The 20,593-nt window shown below is 35.6% G+C and overlaps 12 protein-coding genes and 1 non-coding gene across 13 annotated transcripts; 6 read left to right on the top strand and 7 right to left on the bottom strand.

Annotated features, from left to right (window-relative positions):
* Positions 1–1,975: 1,975 nt before the first annotated feature.
* HYPBUDRAFT_86548 (pepsin-like aspartic protease) lies at positions 1,976–2,977 on the top strand (the record flags this gene model as incomplete). The annotated part of the gene is made up of 1 exon (XM_020223785.1): positions 1,976–2,977. A coding segment is annotated over one exon (1,002 nt), but the record flags the coding sequence as incomplete, so codon positions are not given.
* A 724-nt stretch (positions 2,978–3,701) lies between these two features.
* Positions 3,702–4,013, bottom strand: HYPBUDRAFT_114779 (uncharacterized protein; the record flags this gene model as incomplete). Its single annotated transcript, XM_020219068.1, has 2 exons — positions 3,702–3,896; positions 3,954–4,013. 2 exons carry the CDS (start codon positions 4,011–4,013, stop codon positions 3,702–3,704), a joined length of 255 nt encoding a protein of 84 aa, XP_020074256.1.
* A 794-nt stretch (positions 4,014–4,807) lies between these two features.
* On the bottom strand, positions 4,808–5,929 carry HYPBUDRAFT_158721 (chromatin DNA-binding HSP70/DnaK family ATPase; the record flags this gene model as incomplete). The annotated part of the gene is made up of 1 exon (XM_020222400.1): positions 4,808–5,929. One exon carries the CDS (start codon positions 5,927–5,929, stop codon positions 4,808–4,810), a length of 1,122 nt encoding a protein of 373 aa, XP_020074255.1.
* Positions 5,930–6,106: 177 nt separating this feature from the next.
* On the top strand, positions 6,107–6,955 carry SPC34 (Spc34p; the record flags this gene model as incomplete). The annotated part of the gene is made up of 1 exon (XM_020222399.1): positions 6,107–6,955. One exon carries the CDS (start codon positions 6,107–6,109, stop codon positions 6,953–6,955), a length of 849 nt encoding a protein of 282 aa, XP_020074254.1.
* Positions 6,956–6,977: 22 nt separating this feature from the next.
* RPL30 (60S ribosomal protein eL30) lies at positions 6,978–7,569 on the bottom strand. Its single transcript, XM_020221865.1, has one exon. It carries the CDS (start codon positions 7,337–7,339, stop codon positions 7,016–7,018), a length of 324 nt encoding a protein of 107 aa, XP_020074253.1. The 5' UTR covers positions 7,340–7,569; the 3' UTR covers positions 6,978–7,015.
* A 102-nt stretch (positions 7,570–7,671) lies between these two features.
* RPL24A (60S ribosomal protein eL24) lies at positions 7,672–8,593 on the top strand (the record flags this gene model as incomplete). The annotated part of the gene is made up of 1 exon (XM_020222618.1): positions 7,672–8,593. Exon 1 carries the CDS (start codon positions 8,123–8,125, stop codon positions 8,591–8,593), a length of 471 nt encoding a protein of 156 aa, XP_020074252.1. The 5' UTR covers positions 7,672–8,122.
* A 54-nt stretch (positions 8,594–8,647) lies between these two features.
* Positions 8,648–9,690, bottom strand: FGR10 (Fgr10p; the record flags this gene model as incomplete). Its single annotated transcript, XM_020219518.1, has 1 exon — positions 8,648–9,690. The coding sequence occupies one exon, from the start codon at positions 9,688–9,690 to the stop codon at positions 8,683–8,685; it is 1,008 nt and encodes a 335-aa protein (XP_020074251.1). The 3' UTR covers positions 8,648–8,682.
* Positions 9,691–9,898: 208 nt separating this feature from the next.
* On the bottom strand, positions 9,899–9,972 carry HYPBUDRAFT_t160. Its single transcript has one exon. It is a non-coding gene; the product is annotated as a tRNA-Ile (tRNA).
* A 1,302-nt stretch (positions 9,973–11,274) lies between these two features.
* HYPBUDRAFT_231113 (uncharacterized protein) lies at positions 11,275–11,729 on the bottom strand. The gene has a single exon (XM_020223143.1). It carries the CDS (start codon positions 11,571–11,573, stop codon positions 11,334–11,336), a length of 240 nt encoding a protein of 79 aa, XP_020074250.1. The 5' UTR covers positions 11,574–11,729; the 3' UTR covers positions 11,275–11,333.
* A 245-nt stretch (positions 11,730–11,974) lies between these two features.
* HYPBUDRAFT_154033 (uncharacterized protein) lies at positions 11,975–13,756 on the top strand. The gene has a single exon (XM_020221864.1). It carries the CDS (start codon positions 12,035–12,037, stop codon positions 13,748–13,750), a length of 1,716 nt encoding a protein of 571 aa, XP_020074249.1. The 5' UTR covers positions 11,975–12,034; the 3' UTR covers positions 13,751–13,756.
* Positions 13,757–14,880: 1,124 nt separating this feature from the next.
* HYPBUDRAFT_114119 (La RNA-binding domain-containing protein) lies at positions 14,881–15,315 on the bottom strand (the record flags this gene model as incomplete). The annotated part of the gene is made up of 1 exon (XM_020219022.1): positions 14,881–15,315. One exon carries the CDS (start codon positions 15,313–15,315, stop codon positions 14,881–14,883), a length of 435 nt encoding a protein of 144 aa, XP_020074248.1.
* Positions 15,316–17,947: 2,632 nt separating this feature from the next.
* Positions 17,948–18,625, top strand: HYPBUDRAFT_158716 (uncharacterized protein; the record flags this gene model as incomplete). The annotated part of the gene is made up of 1 exon (XM_020222398.1): positions 17,948–18,625. The coding sequence occupies one exon, from the start codon at positions 17,948–17,950 to the stop codon at positions 18,623–18,625; it is 678 nt and encodes a 225-aa protein (XP_020074247.1).
* A 117-nt stretch (positions 18,626–18,742) lies between these two features.
* On the top strand, positions 18,743–20,558 carry PDI1 (protein disulfide isomerase). Its single transcript, XM_020223142.1, has one exon. It carries the CDS (start codon positions 18,860–18,862, stop codon positions 20,495–20,497), a length of 1,638 nt encoding a protein of 545 aa, XP_020074246.1. The 5' UTR covers positions 18,743–18,859; the 3' UTR covers positions 20,498–20,558.
* The last annotated feature ends 35 nt before the right edge of the window (positions 20,559–20,593 follow it).

Genomic DNA, 20,593 nt, shown 5'->3' with positions numbered 1-20,593 from the left:
CCTTATTACGATTCATTCTCGGTTGCACAGATACTCTCTCTCCGTTGACCTTCCAATTCCCTCGACGGTCCTCTTCTTTTATAATGAAACCCCAGTGTGTAGCCTCCTGGTTTTGCAGTTGTTTCAGATTTTGCTCCTTCATCCACCTGGTGCACGGGTCTCTGTCTTTTGCAATTAGAATGGTTGCATCTGAAACAAGGCCAATACAACCAAGGTCGACCGTCCTTCGTTGGCAGAGCTTCCGAGGAGACCGATCAGGTCTTGCGTTCCAGAACTACCAATGGCAGTGGGCTGCTGAAACCTCAGTTTGTTCGATCGAGTCTTCTCCACCATTGCCAACACTATTGCCAGCCATTGGTGGGGAGGTATCCTTCCTCATGAACCACTGGTGGGAAAGTCTCCATAAGGGATGTATCCCTACTGATGGGAAAGTCTCCATAAGGGAAGTATCCCTACTGATGGGAAAGTACTCCACCAACTCCTTTTTGCTTAAATGTTGCCAGTTTACTCGGTCCGGACGCAAACCTCCAGCAATGTTTTCGTTTTTGGTCTCATTGGTGGTTTCATTGGAATGTCGTACCTCCAATGATACAACCTGGAGTCGACTTGAAATAACGGCTTCCTATCTCGAAGCCGCATCAGTATGAGGGTATCAACTTTTCCGATCGTAAATAACTGTCAACTACTTTAAACGCATACTTGACATTGATGTATTTTTTCAAAACAATCTCCTTCTCTAAGGCTTATCGGTTGACTCTGGTCAAGCTCTGTTGATGGGAACTCCAGAAATGGCCTATGGGAGAATTTGCAAGATTTTTCCATCTTATCAGCTTCCTTAAACGAAGAATGCAAAAAAAAAAAAATAGTGATCGCACCTTATAGACCATGAAGGGTTTTTCTATTAATAATAACCTGGTTAAACTAGCCGATTTTGCTTAAAGTCGATCCTTTCTAAGTTATATTTTTAGAAAAGGTACCTCTGACTCCGAAAAGTTTAAGGTTAAGCACGGTTTTTTCGAGGTTGCAACATGCATTTAAGCCAACGCAGTGACCCACTTAGGGAAGCCAACTGTAAGCTATCATTGGCTATCTTTAGACTTGCAAAGGTAAGTGCTACTGATATAAACTGTTTTACGAGAATTTCAACAATGCTCAAACAGCTCCAAATTCTATGGAACAAGTCCATACAATGATGGGAATGTTCGTAATTGTCTTCGGAAAAACATTTGATAATGGCTTATAGCAATTCTTGAGCTATCAATATGCTCTTAGGCTGGTTGATAGTGAGTTGACGTTTATTTTATCAAACGGTTTTGGTGAAGGTTCGGTACTCCAGGGTGTAGCCTATGAATGGAACGGGTTGGTTCTTCTAATCTCTGATATGGTTTGGCAACCATTTCAACGTTCAATGGACTGGCAACCGTTTCAACTTTCAATGGACTGGCTGGGAGTCGGATACTGATATTGACGTCGGAAGCTCAATGCCGGAAGTCTGTTATTTTTTGTTCATTTTAGAAAATATTGCTCTACGGTTGTTTTTTGGGCTTCTTTTGCAATCATATAGTTGATTTCTGACATCATCATATAAAACCGTTCGGGAATAAATGGAATAGTGAAAAGTATTTAAAGGAATAGAAATCAGCTTAGCTTTGGAACTCAAACCTATTAAACTCATCAATCATTGATAACAATGTTTTTGTTAAGACTCTCTTCCCAGGCTTTATTCCTTTTAGTTGCTGCTTTTCTTCTTGCTGGTTCAAGAGTCAATGGTATGGCAATTCCTGAAGGTGGTCTTGATGTTGAAAAAAGATCAAAGGGTCCTTTAAAAGTTGATTTCACTGTCCCAAGAGATGAATTCATTTTGACTAATACCACTACTGGTTTACATTTTGTCAATCTTAAAGATGAAAAAAGGTCAGTATCAGTTGGTAAAAGAGCTGAATATCTTAAAAATAAAAGGGCTTTTCTGAGACCTTTACACAACGAAGGTACTTATTATTCTATTGATATTTATCTTGGTTCTGATGAACAACATCTTCAAGTTGATATTGATACTGGATCTTCTGATTTATGGGTTCCTTCGAATAATGTCGACTGTAGTGGTTGTACTGATAGTGGGACATTTGACCCTTCCGATTCTTCGACTTTCACAAATTTGAATGAAAACTATGAGATTGCCTATGAAGATCAATCAACCTCTCAAGGTTACTGGGGTACTGATAATTTTGGTTTTACTTCAGGCTCTCCTACTATAAGTGATTTACAATTTGCTGTTGTTACTCAAACTTCGGTTGAACAGGGTGGTATTCTTGGTATCGCTATTGAACAACAAGAATCAACTTCTCTGGAATATCCTAACGTTCCCGTTGCGTTGGCAAATCAAGGTGTTATTGACAAACCTTCTTACTCTGTTTACTTGAATAATGAAGATGCCACCACCGGTACTCTTTTATTCGGTGGTATCGATGAAGCTAAATTCAGTGGTGATTTAGTCAAATTACCTTATTCCCCAGTAGTTGATCAATCAGCTGGATTCTTCGTCGAAATAGATTCTGTTAAATACCCTGATGGATCTTCTACCAGTGTTAATGGCTACACTATCTTTGATACCGGTACCACTCTTACTTATTTCACTCAAGAAATTTTTCAAGAAATTGGTGAAAAATTCGGTGGTCAATTATACGTTACTCCAAAGGAACAGTATTACGTTGTTGATTGTAGCCTTGCCGATGAAGATGATGTTCTTACTTATGAATTCCCCGGCGTTAGTATTGAGGTTCCTTATTCCGATTTGGTTATGCAACTTTATTATAGCAATGGCCAACCAAGTGGTCAATGTGCTTTGCTGATTCTTCCTGAAAATCTCAACATCTTAGGTGATAACTTTTTGAGACATGCTTATCTTTACTACGATATCGCAGATCAGTATATTGGAGTCAAACAAGTGAAATACACCAGTGATTCTCATATTGTCTCTGCTTGATTCACACAGCTAAGTATATACTTTTTGTTTTTTGTTTCCATGCTTTTTGTTTCCATGCTTTTTGTTTCTTGTTTCCGTTTTTCTATTTGCTTTCAGTCTTTCAACTGCAGTTTGAAGGTTAAAAGTTGTTCTTTGATTTCTGTTAAAAATGTCTCTTTTCAATAAAGGGTTTTTTTTTTTTAGTTTCATTCTCAAAATGTTGCAGCCAATGTAACATTTGTAACAACTCGATTAATACGGTTTATATACCAAGAGAACAATCTTATAATATGACAAAAGGTACAAATCATATAACTGGTCACGGAATTGAGCTACATTCGAGCTAGAATAACTTGTAGTATCTGTAGTTTTTTAGTGACAAAATTCATCTATATAAAAGAAGAAAAAGATAATGGTGAAAAAAAAAAAAACGATGAAGTGGTAGGAATTTTATTTAGCGTAAATATGATAAAAGGAATAGTTATATAAGGTATTTTGTACTTTTGATGACTCTTTAAACCTTTAAATCGAGATGAATTGAAACACAAAATTATCATGAGTAAGACCCAAAGCCTACCCATAGAACAGCTCGACTGCAAGATTAACAGGGAATACGGTCTAGGGATAGGTCAAGAGTCACAATATAATAAATATTTTGAATTCTTTTTTTAATTATTTTTTTCTAATTTTTTTTTGTTTTACTTATTTTTGGAGTTCTACGTAGAGCCGTATATCCTCATTAGGCTTTAGTGGTTCTTAAACCGTGGTTGGATCTAAAGATGGAGTCACCTTCAGAGTAACCTCTACCTAAACCGAACCCAATACCGAGCCAGACGGGGAAAGCCCTTCTCTTGAAAACCAACACCGATAATAAGACACCACCACCGAAACCTAATCCGGTCTTGATCAAAGCATTTGATAAAACAACATCCCACTAGAAACCTGTTAGTAACATTCTCCCAATCGTTCGCTTATAAGAGTTTCAACGTACCTTGTCGTTCAATAAGTTTTGAGATGGAGCGGTTGGAACGATCTTTTGTTCAGTAGACATGATGACTAGACAGCTAAAGTTAGTATATTCAATTCGTCAACCGTTTCTCTTCTCAATTGGCCGACCCCAGCACAAGAGTATCAACTCGACGATTTGGTCTTCCCACAACTCTCCGAGGAATGCAAGACAACCAGTGGCATAACGCCATTCGCCACAAGATAGCTCTTTTGCAGAACAAGCCAACACCCACCGTAACGTACCTTATGGATATATAGTTTGCCAAAGGGTTAGAGACTAGCAAAGTTAGTTGTTTCCAGTTTTCAATCAAGAGAGTTTTCCGGTGATTTTTTTTCTCATAATTTTAGGTGTGTCTGTCTCATAAATTTTATGAGCAAGATGGTTGGTTGAGATATCACGACAACCAGAGCAGCTTGAAAGAACAGCTTTAATGAATAGGTTTTTAATGAAAAAGCCGGGTGCCGTGTAGATAACGGAAGGGCTGGTCGAGGGCCTTCAATTGTAGTGGTTGTGCTGGCAAAGCAGCGGATTTAATTGGCTTACAACTTATACTTTTAGAAAGCTTTAAACATATTGATTTAGGAATTGTATGATCCGTATCTGACATGGCTATGTTTGGAATGACAGCCATGGCTTTTAAAGACCAAAGTGTCGATCTTGGCTTTAGCATCAAACGAATAAACGCTTGGGAACCAGGGAAGTTGCTACTATGGGTTCTGGTCATCCGCAAGACGGTATGTCCAGTAGCACTTCAATGATCGAAAAGCCCAGGGAAAGCCTACATTCACACGGGGAACAAAAGGTAATATGCAATTTTTGTAAATTGTAACTAATCATTAATCATCTCTCCATTCAACAAAGACTTCATCGGTTCTGAACCGTTGGGTGCAAACGGTGTTCCATAATTCATTTGTTTGGCCCATTCTATAACTTAATAAACCAGCATGGGCAATCATTATCCCATTATCTATACAGAATCTTTCATCGGTTGCAAAAATGGAACCATTTTGACGATCTTTAACCATTAGTTCCATCATTTCTTGTAGTCTTTCATTAGAACCTACTCCTCCTACTATAAGAACTTGGTTACTTTGTACATGGGCCATTGCCCTCTCGGTGATTTCAACCAACATGGAAAATAAGGTTTCTTGTAATGAGAAACAAAGATCTTCTGGAGTTATCAATTCTCCTGTTTCATCATCGATGAGTTTTTTGTTTTTATTATTACTGAATAAGTCTTTTGCCAATAAGTCGATATGGGCCAAGATCCCCGACATCGACAAGTCCATACCTTTAACAGTGTATGGTAGTGGGACCAAATGCTTCCCCCTTTTAGCCATTTGTTCAATATTATAACCTGGAGCAGGTTCATTTGGAATTCTTAATGTTCTTGCAAATCGATCCAAGCAATTCCCAATGGCAATATCCAACGTTTCTCCAAATATTCTATATCGTTGTCTTGAGTATGCAATCACCTGAGTATTTCCTCCACTAACGTATAAAACCACGGGGTTTTGGGCGTTAGTGATTTCTCTACCCATTTCAATATGTCCAACACAATGATTCACTCCCACCAATGGCAAGTCCCATAATTGGGCAACCGTTCTTGCTGCAATAACAACACTTTGTAATGGGGCCCCCATTCCTGGACCCTGGGTAAAACAAATACAGTCCAAATCTTTACGATCAATGTTTGCTTCCTTCAACGACCGTTTGATTATCCTCACCACCCAGTTTCTATGATGACGGGCAGTGTCTCGGGGTAAAAAACCCTCTCCTGGTGGAGTCACATAAGTATCTCTAACGTTTGATAAGATTTCTGCTCGATTGGTTTCACTTAATTGTCCTAGATGGTGTTTAATGACCCCGACTCCCAACTTATTGGCCGATCCCTCGAGCCCAAGCGCCAAGTAGTACGGTTTCCCGGCCTTTGCATGTTTATCCAAGTTCACTGGCATGGTCAATACCCTGATGAAGCTGATCCGATGGCATGGGTAAGAACTAACTTTTTTTTTTTCATTGTCGAAGAGTAGGTGTACGGGTTGTTGATAACGGAATCAAAATCAAAACATAAAATCAAAACATCTACAACTACAACTACAACATCTACAGCTACAACACACGCCCAACACACGATGAGAAGCTCACGAGCACCTTTGGAGGAGTACATGAACCTCATTGACGACTCGTGTCGACAGATACAGGCACACGAGTTCCAATCACCCGGAATATTTACCAATGCAATAATCTCGCAGCCTTCAATTACTAAATTGTTAAAAGATGCAACCGAACCAGAGCAGTCACTATATAAGATCAGCAAGGCATCCTCGGGAGGATTTACCAGCACGACTGCGGTGTCGAGCTTGAAGCGAATCTACCGGAATAATAAGCACGAGGGAGGAGATGAGCTTGACGGACACCTCGACACGGTTGAGTTGAAACCCGAACGAGTTGATGGGAAATCGATCTACGTTGATAATAGCTTCAATGAGTACAGCAACCACGGAGACGGCCAGATCCGCCGAGCGGTGAAGATTCCCGAGATCATCAAGGAAAGCTTTGAATATGCTAATCGAACCGATGAGGTTTCATCACCAACGAAAAGACCACAACAAAGTACGACCCAGCATAATCTTATACCGGAATCGGTTGTGCAGTCGGAGAATCCCAATTTGATATGCAATGCTCTTATGCAATTGATTATGAAGTACCCTACGTTGGTGAACCATCAAGGGTTATATAATGATATTAATGGATACCAGGAACAATATAATACCTTATTGCAAGAGATTGAAGAATTAGAAACCATTGTTTCCGAACAGAGAAGCCAATTAAACCAGTATAACGTTAGCATGAACGAATTTTCGCCGGTCCGATCGCAAGAGGAAGAAAGTGCAATTGATATAGATGAATTAATGAAACGAGAAAAAGATGAAATTGAACAACTAGAAAAAGAACTAAATGAAAAACAATCAACCGTATAACTACAATAAATATTTTGATGATTCAAGTCTATTACTATACAAAGATTATATAAAATTAACTTAGTTAATAGAAGACAAGATATCAGAGTCACCAGCATCCAAGATAGCTAAAGTACCAACTCTGAATAATTTACCACAAACGGTACCTAATTCATTGTTACCACCTTGGAAGTAGTAAACTTGGGTTTTTGATAACATAGCGTAATATTCCAATTCAGATTTTCTTAAAACTGGAGTGTTACCGGCAATGATAATCAATTTAGCCTTACCGGTTCTTAAAGATTTAACGGCAGACTTGTAACCTAAGGTATATTTACCAGATTTGATAACCAAACCTAATTTGGCGTTAATGTTTTCTTGATTCTTTGATTTTGGGGCCTGCATTTACTGTTAGTATAACTTATTCATCTTGAATGAAAAAGAAAAAAGGTCTACGAGATAGTCGTATCATCATACCTCTGGTTGAACCAGAGATATAACGTGGCCCTATACTGCTTCCATTGCGAAAGCAAGTACTGCCCGAGGCAAGCCATTCACTTTTCTTCTTCTTGAAAATATTAGAAGATACGGACCATCTCTGCGTTTGTTGATGTATTAATACACTCCGGTCTTAACGATAAAGAAGTAACTGGAAACTCTTCAAACAAAGCGATGGCCAATTAATTAAATACTCGAGTGAAAAACTCTGCGAAGAGAAAGAAAAGTCGTGTGTGCACAAATTGTGGGACTTTTCGCAAGAAAAAAAAACAAAAAAGACAGTCACGGCGTGTCACGTGCGAAACGATTACATAATCGGTCAATTTTCATTTGCTTTTTTTCGCGGTGTTTATCTGCAGGAACCCCATCGTGAAAAAACCCTTTCACCACTGGAAAATTGGCCTCTACGGACATAATCTGGGAAAAGTTTTCTCTGGTTGAATTTTTTTTCCAAGATTAGCTTAAAATTTTTACCTTTTGTTAATACTGATAGTTTCCTTTTAGGTTCTTTTGTTCAATAGCCATAATAAGGTATGTACCCAGGATCCAAGAAGTCAACCAGACAAAGAGACGACGTTGACGATGCCAAAGCCCTTGATATACGTGGAGCTGATGTTGTTGATGTTGATGTTGATGTTGATGTTGTTGGCAAGTTTTATAACGATATACTAACAGAGTTTAGAAATAAAAATGAAGGTTGAAATTGATTCCTTTTCAGGTTCTAAAATCTACCCAGGTAGAGGTACTTTATTCGTCAGAGGTGACTCTAAAATTTTCAGATTCCAATCCTCTAAATCTGCTTCTTTATTCCAACAAAGAAAGAACCCAAGAAGAATTGCTTGGACTGTTTTATACAGAAGACAACACAAGAAAGGTATCTCTGAAGAAACCACCAAGAGAAGAACCAGAAAAACTGTTAAAAACCAAAGAGCCATTGTTGGTGCTTCTTTAGAATTAATTAAAGAAAGAAGAAACCAAAAACCAGCTGAAAGAAAAGCTGCTAGAGAAGAAAGATTAGCTAAAGACAAAGAAGCTAAAAAAGTTGCTAAAGCTGCTAGAAAAGCTGAAAAAGCTAAGTCTGCTGCTTCTGGTGCTCAATCTAAAGTTTCTAAACAACAATCAAAAGGTGCTTTCCAAAAAGTTCACGCTACCTCCCGTTAAGTCGGCTTATCTATAGCTCTTAAATAATACTGTTATTAATAACGTTTATTAAACAAAAAAAAAATATCAAAAAGAAGATGTTGCTGTAGTTATAATTTATATTCTCCTCTAACTAGACTTCCTTTTTGCAAACGACTCATGATTACTTCAATCTCAGCCTGATTATCCACCATTCGTTTGATTCCAAATTGGAAAGTTTCCGTCGTATGACAGTAAACTAATCGATTGTTTTGGCAATCATTCATATCTTCAATAACAATAATAACCCCAACGTATATATTACCTTGTTCTGTTTTACATGATTCCATTATACCTTGTAATGCTTCAGACCAGTCAATGTCTCCTTCTAGTTGCATCATTCTTTCAATTACTAAACTCGATAACCCATATCGTATGATTTGCTCTCCGTTCCCACTACACATACAGCTAAAAGTATACTTGCCATTTGATTTGAAATCAATCGCACATCGGGGGGTCCCTGCACACCCTATTCTGCCTGGAAGCTTGAAAAAATTACCTCCTGATGATGTCAAAACTAGTTTCCGGGTATCGTTGATATCAATTATCCCGATAGTATCTTGAATCTCTTCAATCACTTCTTCTGGCCTATTCATATAATAATCATAGATATATCGAGCTCTCGGCAGTATCAAGTCATCAGGGTTAACCTCTTGCTTGGCCTTGTTCAATAACTCGAGGATCTTGTCATTCAGCTTGTAATCAAGCGAAATTGGTCTACTAAGTCCTAACTTATCAAATTTCAGTCCTTCACAGTAAAGTAAATCAAGATTCTCCATTAACTTCCATGTTTCTCGTATAGGGAATACATGTCGTATACTATGAACCGATAACTCGTCTCTCTGGCCTTGGTCTACCCTTATTATTCCAGCGTCACAAAATACTTCTCCGTTAATATCTAATGACGATCCATATCCAGTATTGGTTAATTCACTTTTCTCTAAATGTTCACTAACCCGCAAGATATCCTCAATTGATTCATTCGGTTGACTAAGCACTCGTTTGAAGAGTCGTTTATACTGGCCTTCGTTCTTTCTCGAATTGTTCCCTGCCCCAGTGTGAATCACCGCTACCTTCATACCGTTGCCAAATAGATAGTTTTTCAGTTTCTCAGTTTTTTTTTTTTGCAATGAGCTTCTAAAACAATGTAAAAATACTTGAAAATGTCAGGTCCTTCCTCTTTACATTCAATCAATCGAATAGATTTAAAAAAAAAAACCAGTACCAGGTTACTGATGGGGAGCTTCCGGTGATATAGTTTTTGGCTTTGCAAAAAATTAAAAAAAATGGTCCCTAGCAGGATCGAACTGCTGATCTTGGCGTTATTAGCACCACGCCTTAACCAACTGGGCCAAGGGACCTTTTAATGAACGCTTTGTATACCTGGATTACTAGCTCAGCACATAAACATTTAGCTAAAAAAGTCCAAATTAAAAAAAATTGTATGTCAAAAAAAATTGTTATTTTTCGCTTTACACGTTTATATAACTCTATTCACTTCATTTGTATTTATATTTTTAGTATTTATTTCATTATATAAACGTATATGAGGAAAAAAATTCACTAAAAAATGTAATCAAATATAAGGGCTTGTGACGCTTGTGCTATTAGAAAAACTAGATGTGAAAAACAAAGACCATGCTCCCATTGTATAAATAACGATTCAGAATGTACCCAAATAAGAGACGTAAAAAATCTGATCTAAAAATTTAAGAAAGAAAGCTTTAGATTCAATCGAAAATAAAATTATTGAAAGACCTAGTTTGCTGAAAAATCATTCAAATGAACATTTGAGTAATGAAGAGTTGGCCAGACCAACTTTGTCAACGCCTTCTTCAAATAGCTCCAGATCACATTCTTTTGAAGAGATACAAGCTGCAACAACAACTGCAACAACAACCGCAACAAATTAATTAATCCCGAATGACTAATAAATATGGATGAATGTCGCTCTTTATCGGTATATGGGTAGATCAGGCCTCTAACGTCCACATATGTCCAGTTTCCAAGAGGGACAACCATAATACGCGCAATAAACAGGCAGATGTGCTAATAACGACTAGATAAAAGCCAAATATTGAATATATTATAGCAGAAGAACAAATATTTGAGTTATACTGCAAACCATAAAACTTGAAAGTACACCTGACTTGATGGTTTGACCATAATCCCACTTTCATTTTATCTTTCAGTCTTTTATTGCTCTCTTAACCTCCTTTCGTCTTTTTGTCTCTCTGTAATAGAGATACATAGGAGAAAAGGATTCAGAAGTTCATGCGGTTATCGGCTGCAAAAAATTGTATCTTATTATATTTCGTGATTAAAAAAAGCCAAACTGTATTATAAGATTAAAACGGCTCAAAGAAGAGATCATCAACTGTCCTGAGAAAAACCAGTCTCCCTTGTTAATATTTAGAGGATCTATAAATAATAAGATTAATATGGATACAATTGTGGGAATAACTATTGTAAAGATCAAAAGCAGAGAAAAGATACGCTTTGACTTACGAAAAGTACAGTAAGCAAATTTCGGGCCGTTACATCATGTTTTCCTTTCATCATGCTCTATATAATTTTCAATGTATGTGCAACTATGATTGTTGAAAACCCCCAAAATCAATTTTTTGCAATAATTTAACAAAAATCTACGTAAACTTAATCATAAAAAATATATTCAATCTATTTGAAACACATGCTTTAGAGATAATAAATCTATGTAAATCTAAGAATAAGAGTGTATTGAGCCAACAAGGCTTTCGTAATTTGCTCGTTCGTTCTCAAGTTGAATAAGACGAGACAATTCAAACTCCAAGCTTCGAAGCCGGAAATTAAACTCATTTTGTAGCCGTTGGATCTCTTGGTACTCCCGAAGGGCAATATTATGGGTGGCAATAGAATGTTGGCGTATAACCAACACGCATTGAGCTATGAAGCCTGCAATACCAACAAGTTCTAGCATCATTGTTTGGCCATCGTAAAAAATATCGAATTTTCACCTGACTTGCCTTCCTTATATACCTGTAAATATGTCTCACCCTGCCAGGGTCCACCCAACGGTCAGATACCAGCACCCACCAACCTGGATAGTGGTGACCCTGGCATAGCAGTGGCAATTCACCAACCGTATATAACAGGAGTGACAACATCATGTCAGTGCAGCAATCTTACACGCAAGTGCAACAGCCTCACACGCGAGCACAACTACCTGACGTAGCAGTGAATGAGTACGTTGTCATCACCTCGATACGAAATGATGGTTTCGAAGTGCTGCAAATTTGCAACAACTTCAACGGTTATCTGATCGCCTGCGGGTTGTCTGCAGGAACCACACGTGCCGTAATAAAAAAAATCTAATGAGCAAAGGCTGAAGCCATTGATAAAGCAAGAGATCTCTGGAAGAAGAAGAGAGATTGGTAGAACAAGATGGGCCGAGTTTATAGATGGTTCAACTACCTTGGGTACGGGATCTATAATGATTTGCGTAGTCGACTACCGTATTATAAGTCTGATTTCACCGATGCTTTCAATTATCGAGTTATCCCATCTACAACTTATATATTTTTCACTAATTTACTTCCAGCAATTGCCTTTGCTCAGGATATGTTTGATCAGACTAATAATCTGTATGGGGTGAATGAAGTGTTGATGAGTTCTGCCATGGCCGGAGTGGTGTTTGGGCTATTTCTGGGTCAGCCATTGTGTATAGTTGGGGTTACTGGACCAATATCGATTTTCAGTTACACGGTTTATGAATTGATAAGCCCCAGAGGCACTCCATACTTCCCGTTTATGTGCTGGATATACTTATGGTCGATGGTGATGCACTTCATCATTGGGTTATTGAATATGGTGTCGTATTTGAAAGTCATCAGTAGGTTTTCATGTGATGTCTTTGGATTTTTCATTAACGTTGTTTATATTCAAAAGGGAATTCAAATCCTTAATAACCAATTCCGGGAAGTGGGATTGGCAAGTGGATACTGCTCAGTCATGATAAGTCTCTGTATGATCATTTGTGGCGTGGGGAGCCACATACTAGGTACCAGATTACATTATTTCAAGAGTTGGACCAGGAAAATCTTTAGTGATTATGGAACTCCATTATCAGTAATTTTTTTCACCGGATTTATTCATTTTGGTGGTAGTTTAGCTAAAACTGAGTTGAAAAGATTACCGGTGACAAAAGCATTCGAACCAACTACAAGTAGTTCCGATATAAGGCCCCATGGTTGGTTCATTCATTTTTGGCCATCAGAAAATATTAGTGTTGCTGATATGTTCTTAGCGCTACCTTTTGCTATATTACTTACATTACTTTTCTATTTTGATCATAATGTTTCTTCTTTCATGTGCCAACTGAAGGAGTTCCCTTTGAAGAAACCAAGTTCTTTCCATTGGGATTTTATGTTGTTAGGCTTAACCACTGGTATTGCTGGCATTTTAGGTATACCGGCTCCCAATGGGTTAATTCCTCAAGCTCCTCTACATACTGAATCCTTGGTGGTCCATGATCCCAGAACTGGTAAACCTTTGTCGGTTGTTGAGCAAAGAGTTACTAATACTGCTCAAGGTTTAATAACTTTCGTTATGATGTCTGGTCCTTTCTTAGTTCTTTTGAGATTGATTCCTCAAGCGGTTCTTTCAGGTCTTTTTTTCATCATGGGCATTCAAGGTTTAAATGGTAATATTATCACGAATAAAATTAGATATCTTTTCTTAGACTCAGATTACATCAAACATGATCCTACTTGTCCTCAAGTTTTCCGAGACTTTGATGAACTTCCTAATAAAAAATGGTTTTATGTTTATCTTATTCTTCAATTAGTGGCGTTTGGTTTCGAATTTGGTATAACCTTGACAAAAGGTGCTGTCGGGTTCCCGGGCGTTTTAATGTTCTTCTTATTATGCGCTAAATATTGTTGGCCGCTTTTCATACCCAGAGAAGATTTGGAACTTCTAGATGGCGAAGTCGCCGATGAAGTAATTGTGAAAAACTTACAAATTGTTGATCATTTGAATAATGTTCATTCCCCAAAAAGATCAAGCGATGATGAAAATAAAACAGTGCTTGAAGAAGAATTTAACGATTACGAATTAAGACATCGTAATTTACGTAGCATCGATACCATTAAAAGCTAATGATGCATTACATATTTCTTTTAGTTTTAAGTATTTTTTTAATTATATACGTAACTATTTGCAAGAATTTAAAAAAAAAAAAGAGGATTAAAAAAAAAAAAAAAAAAAAAATCAATCATGAAATATAATCACTAATATACCAATTGAAGATGAATTATATTTACATTTATTTTCCATTATTTCATTTAATCTTCCTTTTTTTTTTTTTTTTTGACTTTTGCTAATATTTTTTTTGAAATTTTTTTTTGAAATTTTTTTTAGATTTTTTTAAGTTTTTTTTTATATTTTCATATAGGGAAACATTGATTAACAGAGCCAATGAAAGGAATGATGAGAAGCTTGATTTCTCAAGTATAAAATATGATTTTGGATAGTTTTAAAGATGGAATCTCTTTTTTTTTTCATTTTTTTTTTTCAAGTGTTATTTGAAATGGTTGAACGGATGGATACTAAATACAAGATGAAGGATTAATATAATGACGCCAATCACAGAAAGCAAATAAAAGCAAAAGACAAAAACAAACAAAAAGAAAAAGGTGAAAAAAAAAAGAAAGAAGAATTAATCTCTTTAAACATCTCTAAAGACATATGATGAGATCACGACAAAACAATGCAGTTAAGAAATTAAATGCACGAACCAAATCCAATAAAACTAGGTTCAGTGGCAATTAAAAAGGGTGCAACCAAAACCCAGTTCAATGCTTCGTAACATCATCAAAGTTACCAGAATAAATAATCTATAAATAAAATCAAAGTTATCACTCATACTTTTTCAAAAACCCTCTTCTATTCAAATATTATGACAAGATGACATTGGACAGAACAAAACCAAAAGAATAAACTAACAGTAACAATAGGAATAAGATCGTGACGGGCGGAAGCAAGAAAGTAACAAACAAAATAAATAATAATAATATTTAGAACAAAAAAATAAAAACAATCATATGAATATTTTCAGCTTTCAAATATATTTTCAATGCCATGGTCAAACGAGAAAAATAAAAGAAAGTTGGAATATTAATATAGAAATGTCAATAAGATTGACAAAAAATTAATGACTATGAGTTTATGATAAAACAAAAAATGACTAGATGCGAAAACTTTTAAAAAATGAACAAGTTATTTCAAAATTAATTTGAATCACGTAATAACCATTGTTCAAAATTTCCTTTGACTCTTAATTGAACTTTTGAAACAGTTGATTCATCATTATCAATATAATTAATTTCAACATTTTCACAGTTTTTAATACTAGATAAAACAATTGAATCTAATTCTTTTTGTTTAGCAGATTCATCAGATTCTTCTAAACTATTTTGAATACCATTAATAATAATTTTAACTCTTTTAAAGTTTAAAATTAATTCTAAATTAACCCAACCTTCAGTAAGATCCATATTCTTTCTTAAGTAAATATCACGAATTAAATTTTCTAAAGAAAAGTAATAATCAATTTGTTGAGTTAAAGCTTGTTGAGGATCCTGTTTTGGAGAAATTGGTGGAGGGATTTGGATTGGAGGTTGTTGATGTAAAGGATGAACACCATAAGCCAATTGAGGATTCATAGCGGCAGCGGCAGCAGCAGCGGCAGCAGCTGGATGAACATGTTGTAAAGGTGGCATACCATATGCAGCTTGTGGAGCATATTGAGCTGGGATGAAAGTACCATTTTGATTTGAACCATTTTGATTAGAACCATTTGAACCAACTGAACCATTGCGGTGATAATTACCAGAATTATGTCTGTTATAATTATTACGTCTGTATTGACCATTTTGAGGTCTGAATTGACGATTATTAAAATTTTGATAAGGTTGTTGATTTTGAACATATTGTTGAGGTTGGTAATAACCATTTTGATTGTTTTGATTATGGTATTTTGGTTTGAAATTTTGTTGACCATCTTGATTTTGATTATTATTGAAACGTCTATAATTCTTTTGATTATTATTATTATAAGAATTATTTTGATTAAATCTTGGTCTAAAACCTTCACTTGGTTGATTATTGAAAGTATTAGATGATTGTTGTTGATTTTGTTTATTATTATTAGTTTGATTATTTTGCAATTGTTTTGTTTCACCTTGTTTTTGTGATTGTTCAAATTGTTGCAAATCTTCGTTAGATTCTTTATCAATTGGTGCGGATTCAGAATTTTCATTATTCTCAAATTTTTGATCATCTAATTGATCAGATTTTTTATTAAAGTCATTAGAAGTGGTATTATCTTTTGAGGGTATTTGATCTTTTTGTTGATCATTTGATTTCTTTTTATTTTTATTATTTCTCTTCTTTTTTTGTTGATTATTCAGATTGGACAGACTATTAGAATTATGATTATTTCTAGGATTAGATAAAGAAACTTTAGCATTAATTGGAACCCATTTATTAGTAACTGGTTTAATAAATTTTTGTGTTTGACTTGATTTTGCTTGTTGTTTTTGTTGAGATTCTAACCCTTTATCAGGAGTTGGCCATCTATGATCATCTGCAAGATTAAGTTTAGGTTGTTGAGGTGATATCGAATTACTTGAAGATTGGGAATTAGAAACAGCAGCCAAAGTCAGGGATGTTGATGAATTTGAAGGAGCTGAACCCCATGCAGATTTAGTTGGAACTGGAGCAGGAGCCAACAGTTTTTTCTCCTTTTTATTATCCTTTTTGTCCTTTTTATCTGATTTTTCCAATTTTTCTGAATTTTCAGTTTTTTCAGAATTTCCATTAGACTCTTCAATTTCACCTTCTTTTTCAGTTACTTTGGAATCTAAAGAATCAGCAGGAGCAGCATCTTTTGAATCAACTTCTGAAGTTGGAACAGCAGCAGCTGGAGAAGGAGAAGGAGTGGTGGAGGTGGTAGCAGCGGTTGTATTTGATTTATCAGAAGAATCAAGACCGGACCCACCTTTAGCAGCAATATTAGCGTAAGAAATCGTAGAAGATGAAGATGACGACATGATTATAACTATGATCTAAGACTTAAAGGAAAAGGAATAGGAGGGCAAATTCTTTTCTTCTTTTTTTTTTCTCTTTTTTTTTTGTTAGTTTTAGCTTTTTTTTTTTTCCTAGACTATGAGGTTATAGTGGTGATGAGAGAGGTATAGTCTTTTCAACCAGAAAATTATATAAAAAAAAAAGCAAAAATAATCTTTTTATACAATGAGTAGATGATAATTTGAATAAATATCAACTAGAAATCAACAGAAATTGACGCTGAAACGTAAATTGTTAGTCAGTAACTGGAAATGAAGTAGGAAGGAATGGATGAAAAAAAATTTTTTTTTTTTTTTCCTTTTCACTTTTTTTTTTCAGTTTTTCACACACACACTTTTTTTTTTCAGTTTCCAATTAACAATTCCAGTTTGTCTCACAGAAACAACTTGGAAAGCTAACAGTTTTTGTAACCAGAAAAAAAATTAGGAACAATTTTTGGTTGAAAAAAATGGACCGAACTTGTGCGTAGCAGTCAGAGAACACTGGAGTCAGAGAACACTGGAGTCAGAGAACACTGGAGTCAGAGAACAATTGGTAAAGTCAGTGGAACACTTGGTGGAGAGTAGCGGGTGACCAGAGTAAGATGTAGGCTGCTGGGGTTCCAATTGGACTGGGTGGGTCTGGAAATCCGTGTGAGCGGTAGTAAGCAGATCTGAGCGGTAACCGATTTGACAGCCAATTGAAGCTGGTGAGTCCGGACGGGCGGTAGGGGAAGCGGCGGGAAGTAGTACACGGAGAATGGCCAATGTGTCAAAGACCAAGAAGTGAAGCGGTAAGTATGATAGATTGAACCGATGGGACCAAGAGACAGCTACGACAGTAGATCAGGGTGAGAAGATGAAGAAGAGAGTAGTGATGAAGAAGAGAGTAGTGATGAAGAAGATGAAGAAGATGAAGAAGATGAAGAAGATGAAGAAGATGAAGAAGATGAAGAAGATGAAGAAGATGAAGAAGAAGATGAAGATGAAGATTTGCCGCCAAAGTTATCTATCACTTTTTGCAAACAAGTTTTAGCCGCCCAATAATCACGTGATTGTTGGCACGTGATTCATTCCAATCACGTGACCAAACTTGATAATGCACCCGTGCACCAGACCGACCAACCTGATTCATCCGTGGGTTAAGCAAAAAACGAAAAGGCAATCTCCACAATTAAATAACTTCAGAGTTAATGTTGAAGAGATAAAGACTTAGAAGACTAATAGAATGTTGGATAATCCGCTTTACCGTCCGCTATTAGAGGTGATTAGATCAGCCCGTAACGGGATTGTTTACGGGGGTAAGATAAGATTCAGTCATGCTTTGGTTATCAACCTTCTATATAGATCAGGACCATTAAAACCCCGATTTCAACAAGTTTTAATGGCAACCAAAGACCATGCCAAAGTATTGGCGGTTTTTGCAGTTATCTATAAGAGTTTAGTAAACTTATTAAGAAAAGACCAATTTATCGGTAGTGATCAATTAGGATTAATTAAATTTTTGGCAGGAGCTTTAGGAGGTTGGATTGTTTATAGTCAACATTTTAATTACTTCCATCCAGGAATTACCCATCAGGTTACCCTTTATTGTTTTTCAAGAGTTGTTATTGCATTAAGTAAGATTGTTTTAGATTATTATCTTAATTGTCAACAACCAAGTCTTAAAATTAATAACCAATCAATTAAATTCAGTGATTTAACCGATAATCAACAAAATAAATTAAAATCAAAAATTTATAATAAATCCTGGAAGTATTTTGCCGTTCTAGTATGGGGGTTGGTGATGTTCATTTATGATTTCCAACCAGGTTACTTACAAAGTAGTTTAAGACACTCAATGGCTTATATTTACGACGTTGAAATGGACGTCTGGGACTCCTGGAAAGACTTCTTTGGTATTTAATCGCAACTACTACCTGGTTGTAGTAGTCACTTCTCTGTTTCTTGTATTTTTAGCTCAATATAAAGTTTGCAACATTAGAAAAAAACGAAAAACCCAATTCCACAGGGACCGAAAAGTTCCAGCGTGTTCAAAATTTTGTTACACCTCATAAAATTAATAATCTTTTTTAAATTTACGCGGTCGCTCAATCTTGAACTCTTCAGCTCTTTTCCAACTTATCTATAATAAAGCATCATGAAATTCTGGAATTTTTCTACTCAAACTTTGGCTGCTCTCTTGGCTTCGGTTTCAATCATTAACGCTGGTGGTCCTGCCTCTGGAGATGCAATTGCTGATCCAAATTCTGCTGTTGTTAAATTAACTACTGATTCCTTCCAATCTTTTATTCAAGAAAATCCCTTGGTTTTAGCAGAATTCTTTGCTCCTTGGTGTGGTTATTGTAAATCTTTAGGTCCAGAATTCTCTAAAGCTGCTGATTCTCTTAATGAATCTCATCCAAATATTAAATTGGCTCAAGTTGATTGTACTGAAGAAGCTGATTTATGTTCGGAACAAGGTATTAGAGGTTATCCAACTTTGAAAGTTCTCAGAGGGGAAGCCACTGAAGATTATGAAGGTCCAAGAGACTCAAATGGTATTGCTGAATATATGATTAAACAAACTTTACCTGCAGTTCAAGATATTGAATCAGTTGATCAATTATCAACTGTCTTGGAAGAACAATCAAAACCTTTTGTGGTTCAAGTCTTGGGTTCTAAAGTTGATGAATCCGCCAACTCAACCTACTATGAAGTTGCCTCTGAAAAGAGAAAAGACTTGAATTTCATTTCTTTGAAAGATTCTCCAGTTGTTGATGAATTTAATAAAAAAATCAATGTTAATTTGAACAAATTGAAAAATAATAAATATTTATTAGTTCACCCTTCTGATTATAAAGATGTTAGAGAATTTAGTGAAAAATCTTTTTCAAAAGAAGGTTTAACTACTTTTATCGCTAATGAAGTTGTTCCATATTTCGGTGACATAAACAGAGATACTTATTTAATGTATATGAGTAGTCCTGTTCCATTAGGTTATTACTTTTATAACTCTGAGGAAGAAAGAGCTAAAGTTGAACCTTTATTCAATAAATTAGGTAAAGAAAATCGTGGTAAAATTAATTTTGTTGGTTTAGATGCTAATTTATTTGGTCGTCATGCTGAAATTTTAAATATGAATCCAGAAATTGTTCCTTTATTCGCTATTCAAGATATACAAAATAATAAAAAATATGGTATTGATCAATCTGCTAATCCAAATGGTCCTTCTGATAAAACTATTACTCAGTTCATTAAAGATTTCAATAAAGGTAAATTATCTCCAATTGTTAAATCAGAAGATTTACCAACTGATGAAGAAAAACAATCTCAATCCGTTGTTAAATTGGTTGGTCATAACCATGATGCTGTCTTGAAAAACTTAGATAAAGACGTCTTTGTTAAATATTATGCTCCTTGGTGTGGTCATTGTAAAAGATTAGCTCCTTCTTGGGAAGAATTAGCTTCAATTTATGGTTCTAATGAAACCGATTCTAAAGTTGTTATCGCTAACTTAGATCATACTGCCAATGATGTTGACACTCCAGTTGAAATTGAAGGCTATCCTACTTTATTATTATACCCAGCTAATGGTAAAGTTGATGCTAAAACTGGATTAAGAGAAGCAGTTGTTTTCGAAGGCCCAAGAGAAATTGATTCATTAATTGAATTTATTCAAGAAAAAGGTGGAGCTAAAGTTGATGGTAAATCTTTAAAACAAGCTAAAGAATCTGCCGCTGCTGAAGAAGAAGAAGTTGTTGGTGAAGATGAAGAAAATACTCATGATGAATTATAAGAAATTTAGTTTTTAACTAGATATATATTACATAATGAAAAATTATATTGAAAATTGTATTATTGTATTATTGTATTATTGTAGTGATTTATTTTA

This window comes from Hyphopichia burtonii (genome assembly GCF_001661395.1).
Source record: "Hyphopichia burtonii NRRL Y-1933 unplaced genomic scaffold HYPBUscaffold_8, whole genome shotgun sequence".
NCBI classification, from domain to species: Eukaryota; Fungi; Ascomycota; class Pichiomycetes; order Serinales; family Debaryomycetaceae; genus Hyphopichia; species Hyphopichia burtonii.
The sequence above is the reverse complement of the archived record's forward strand: the minus strand, read 5'-3'. Positions and strand labels throughout refer to the sequence as shown.

Excerpts from the sequence above, each read along its gene's own strand:
- RPL30 (XM_020221865.1), bottom strand. The coding sequence starts at position 7,339 with ATGCAGGCCCCAAAATCAAAGAATCAAGAAAACATTAACGCCAAATTA.
- HYPBUDRAFT_231113 (XM_020223143.1), bottom strand. The coding sequence starts at position 11,573 with ATGATGCTAGAACTTGTTGGTATTGCAGGCTTCATAGCTCAATGCGTG.
- HYPBUDRAFT_154033 (XM_020221864.1), top strand. The coding sequence starts at position 12,035 with ATGGGCCGAGTTTATAGATGGTTCAACTACCTTGGGTACGGGATCTAT.
- PDI1 (XM_020223142.1), top strand. The coding sequence starts at position 18,860 with ATGAAATTCTGGAATTTTTCTACTCAAACTTTGGCTGCTCTCTTGGCT.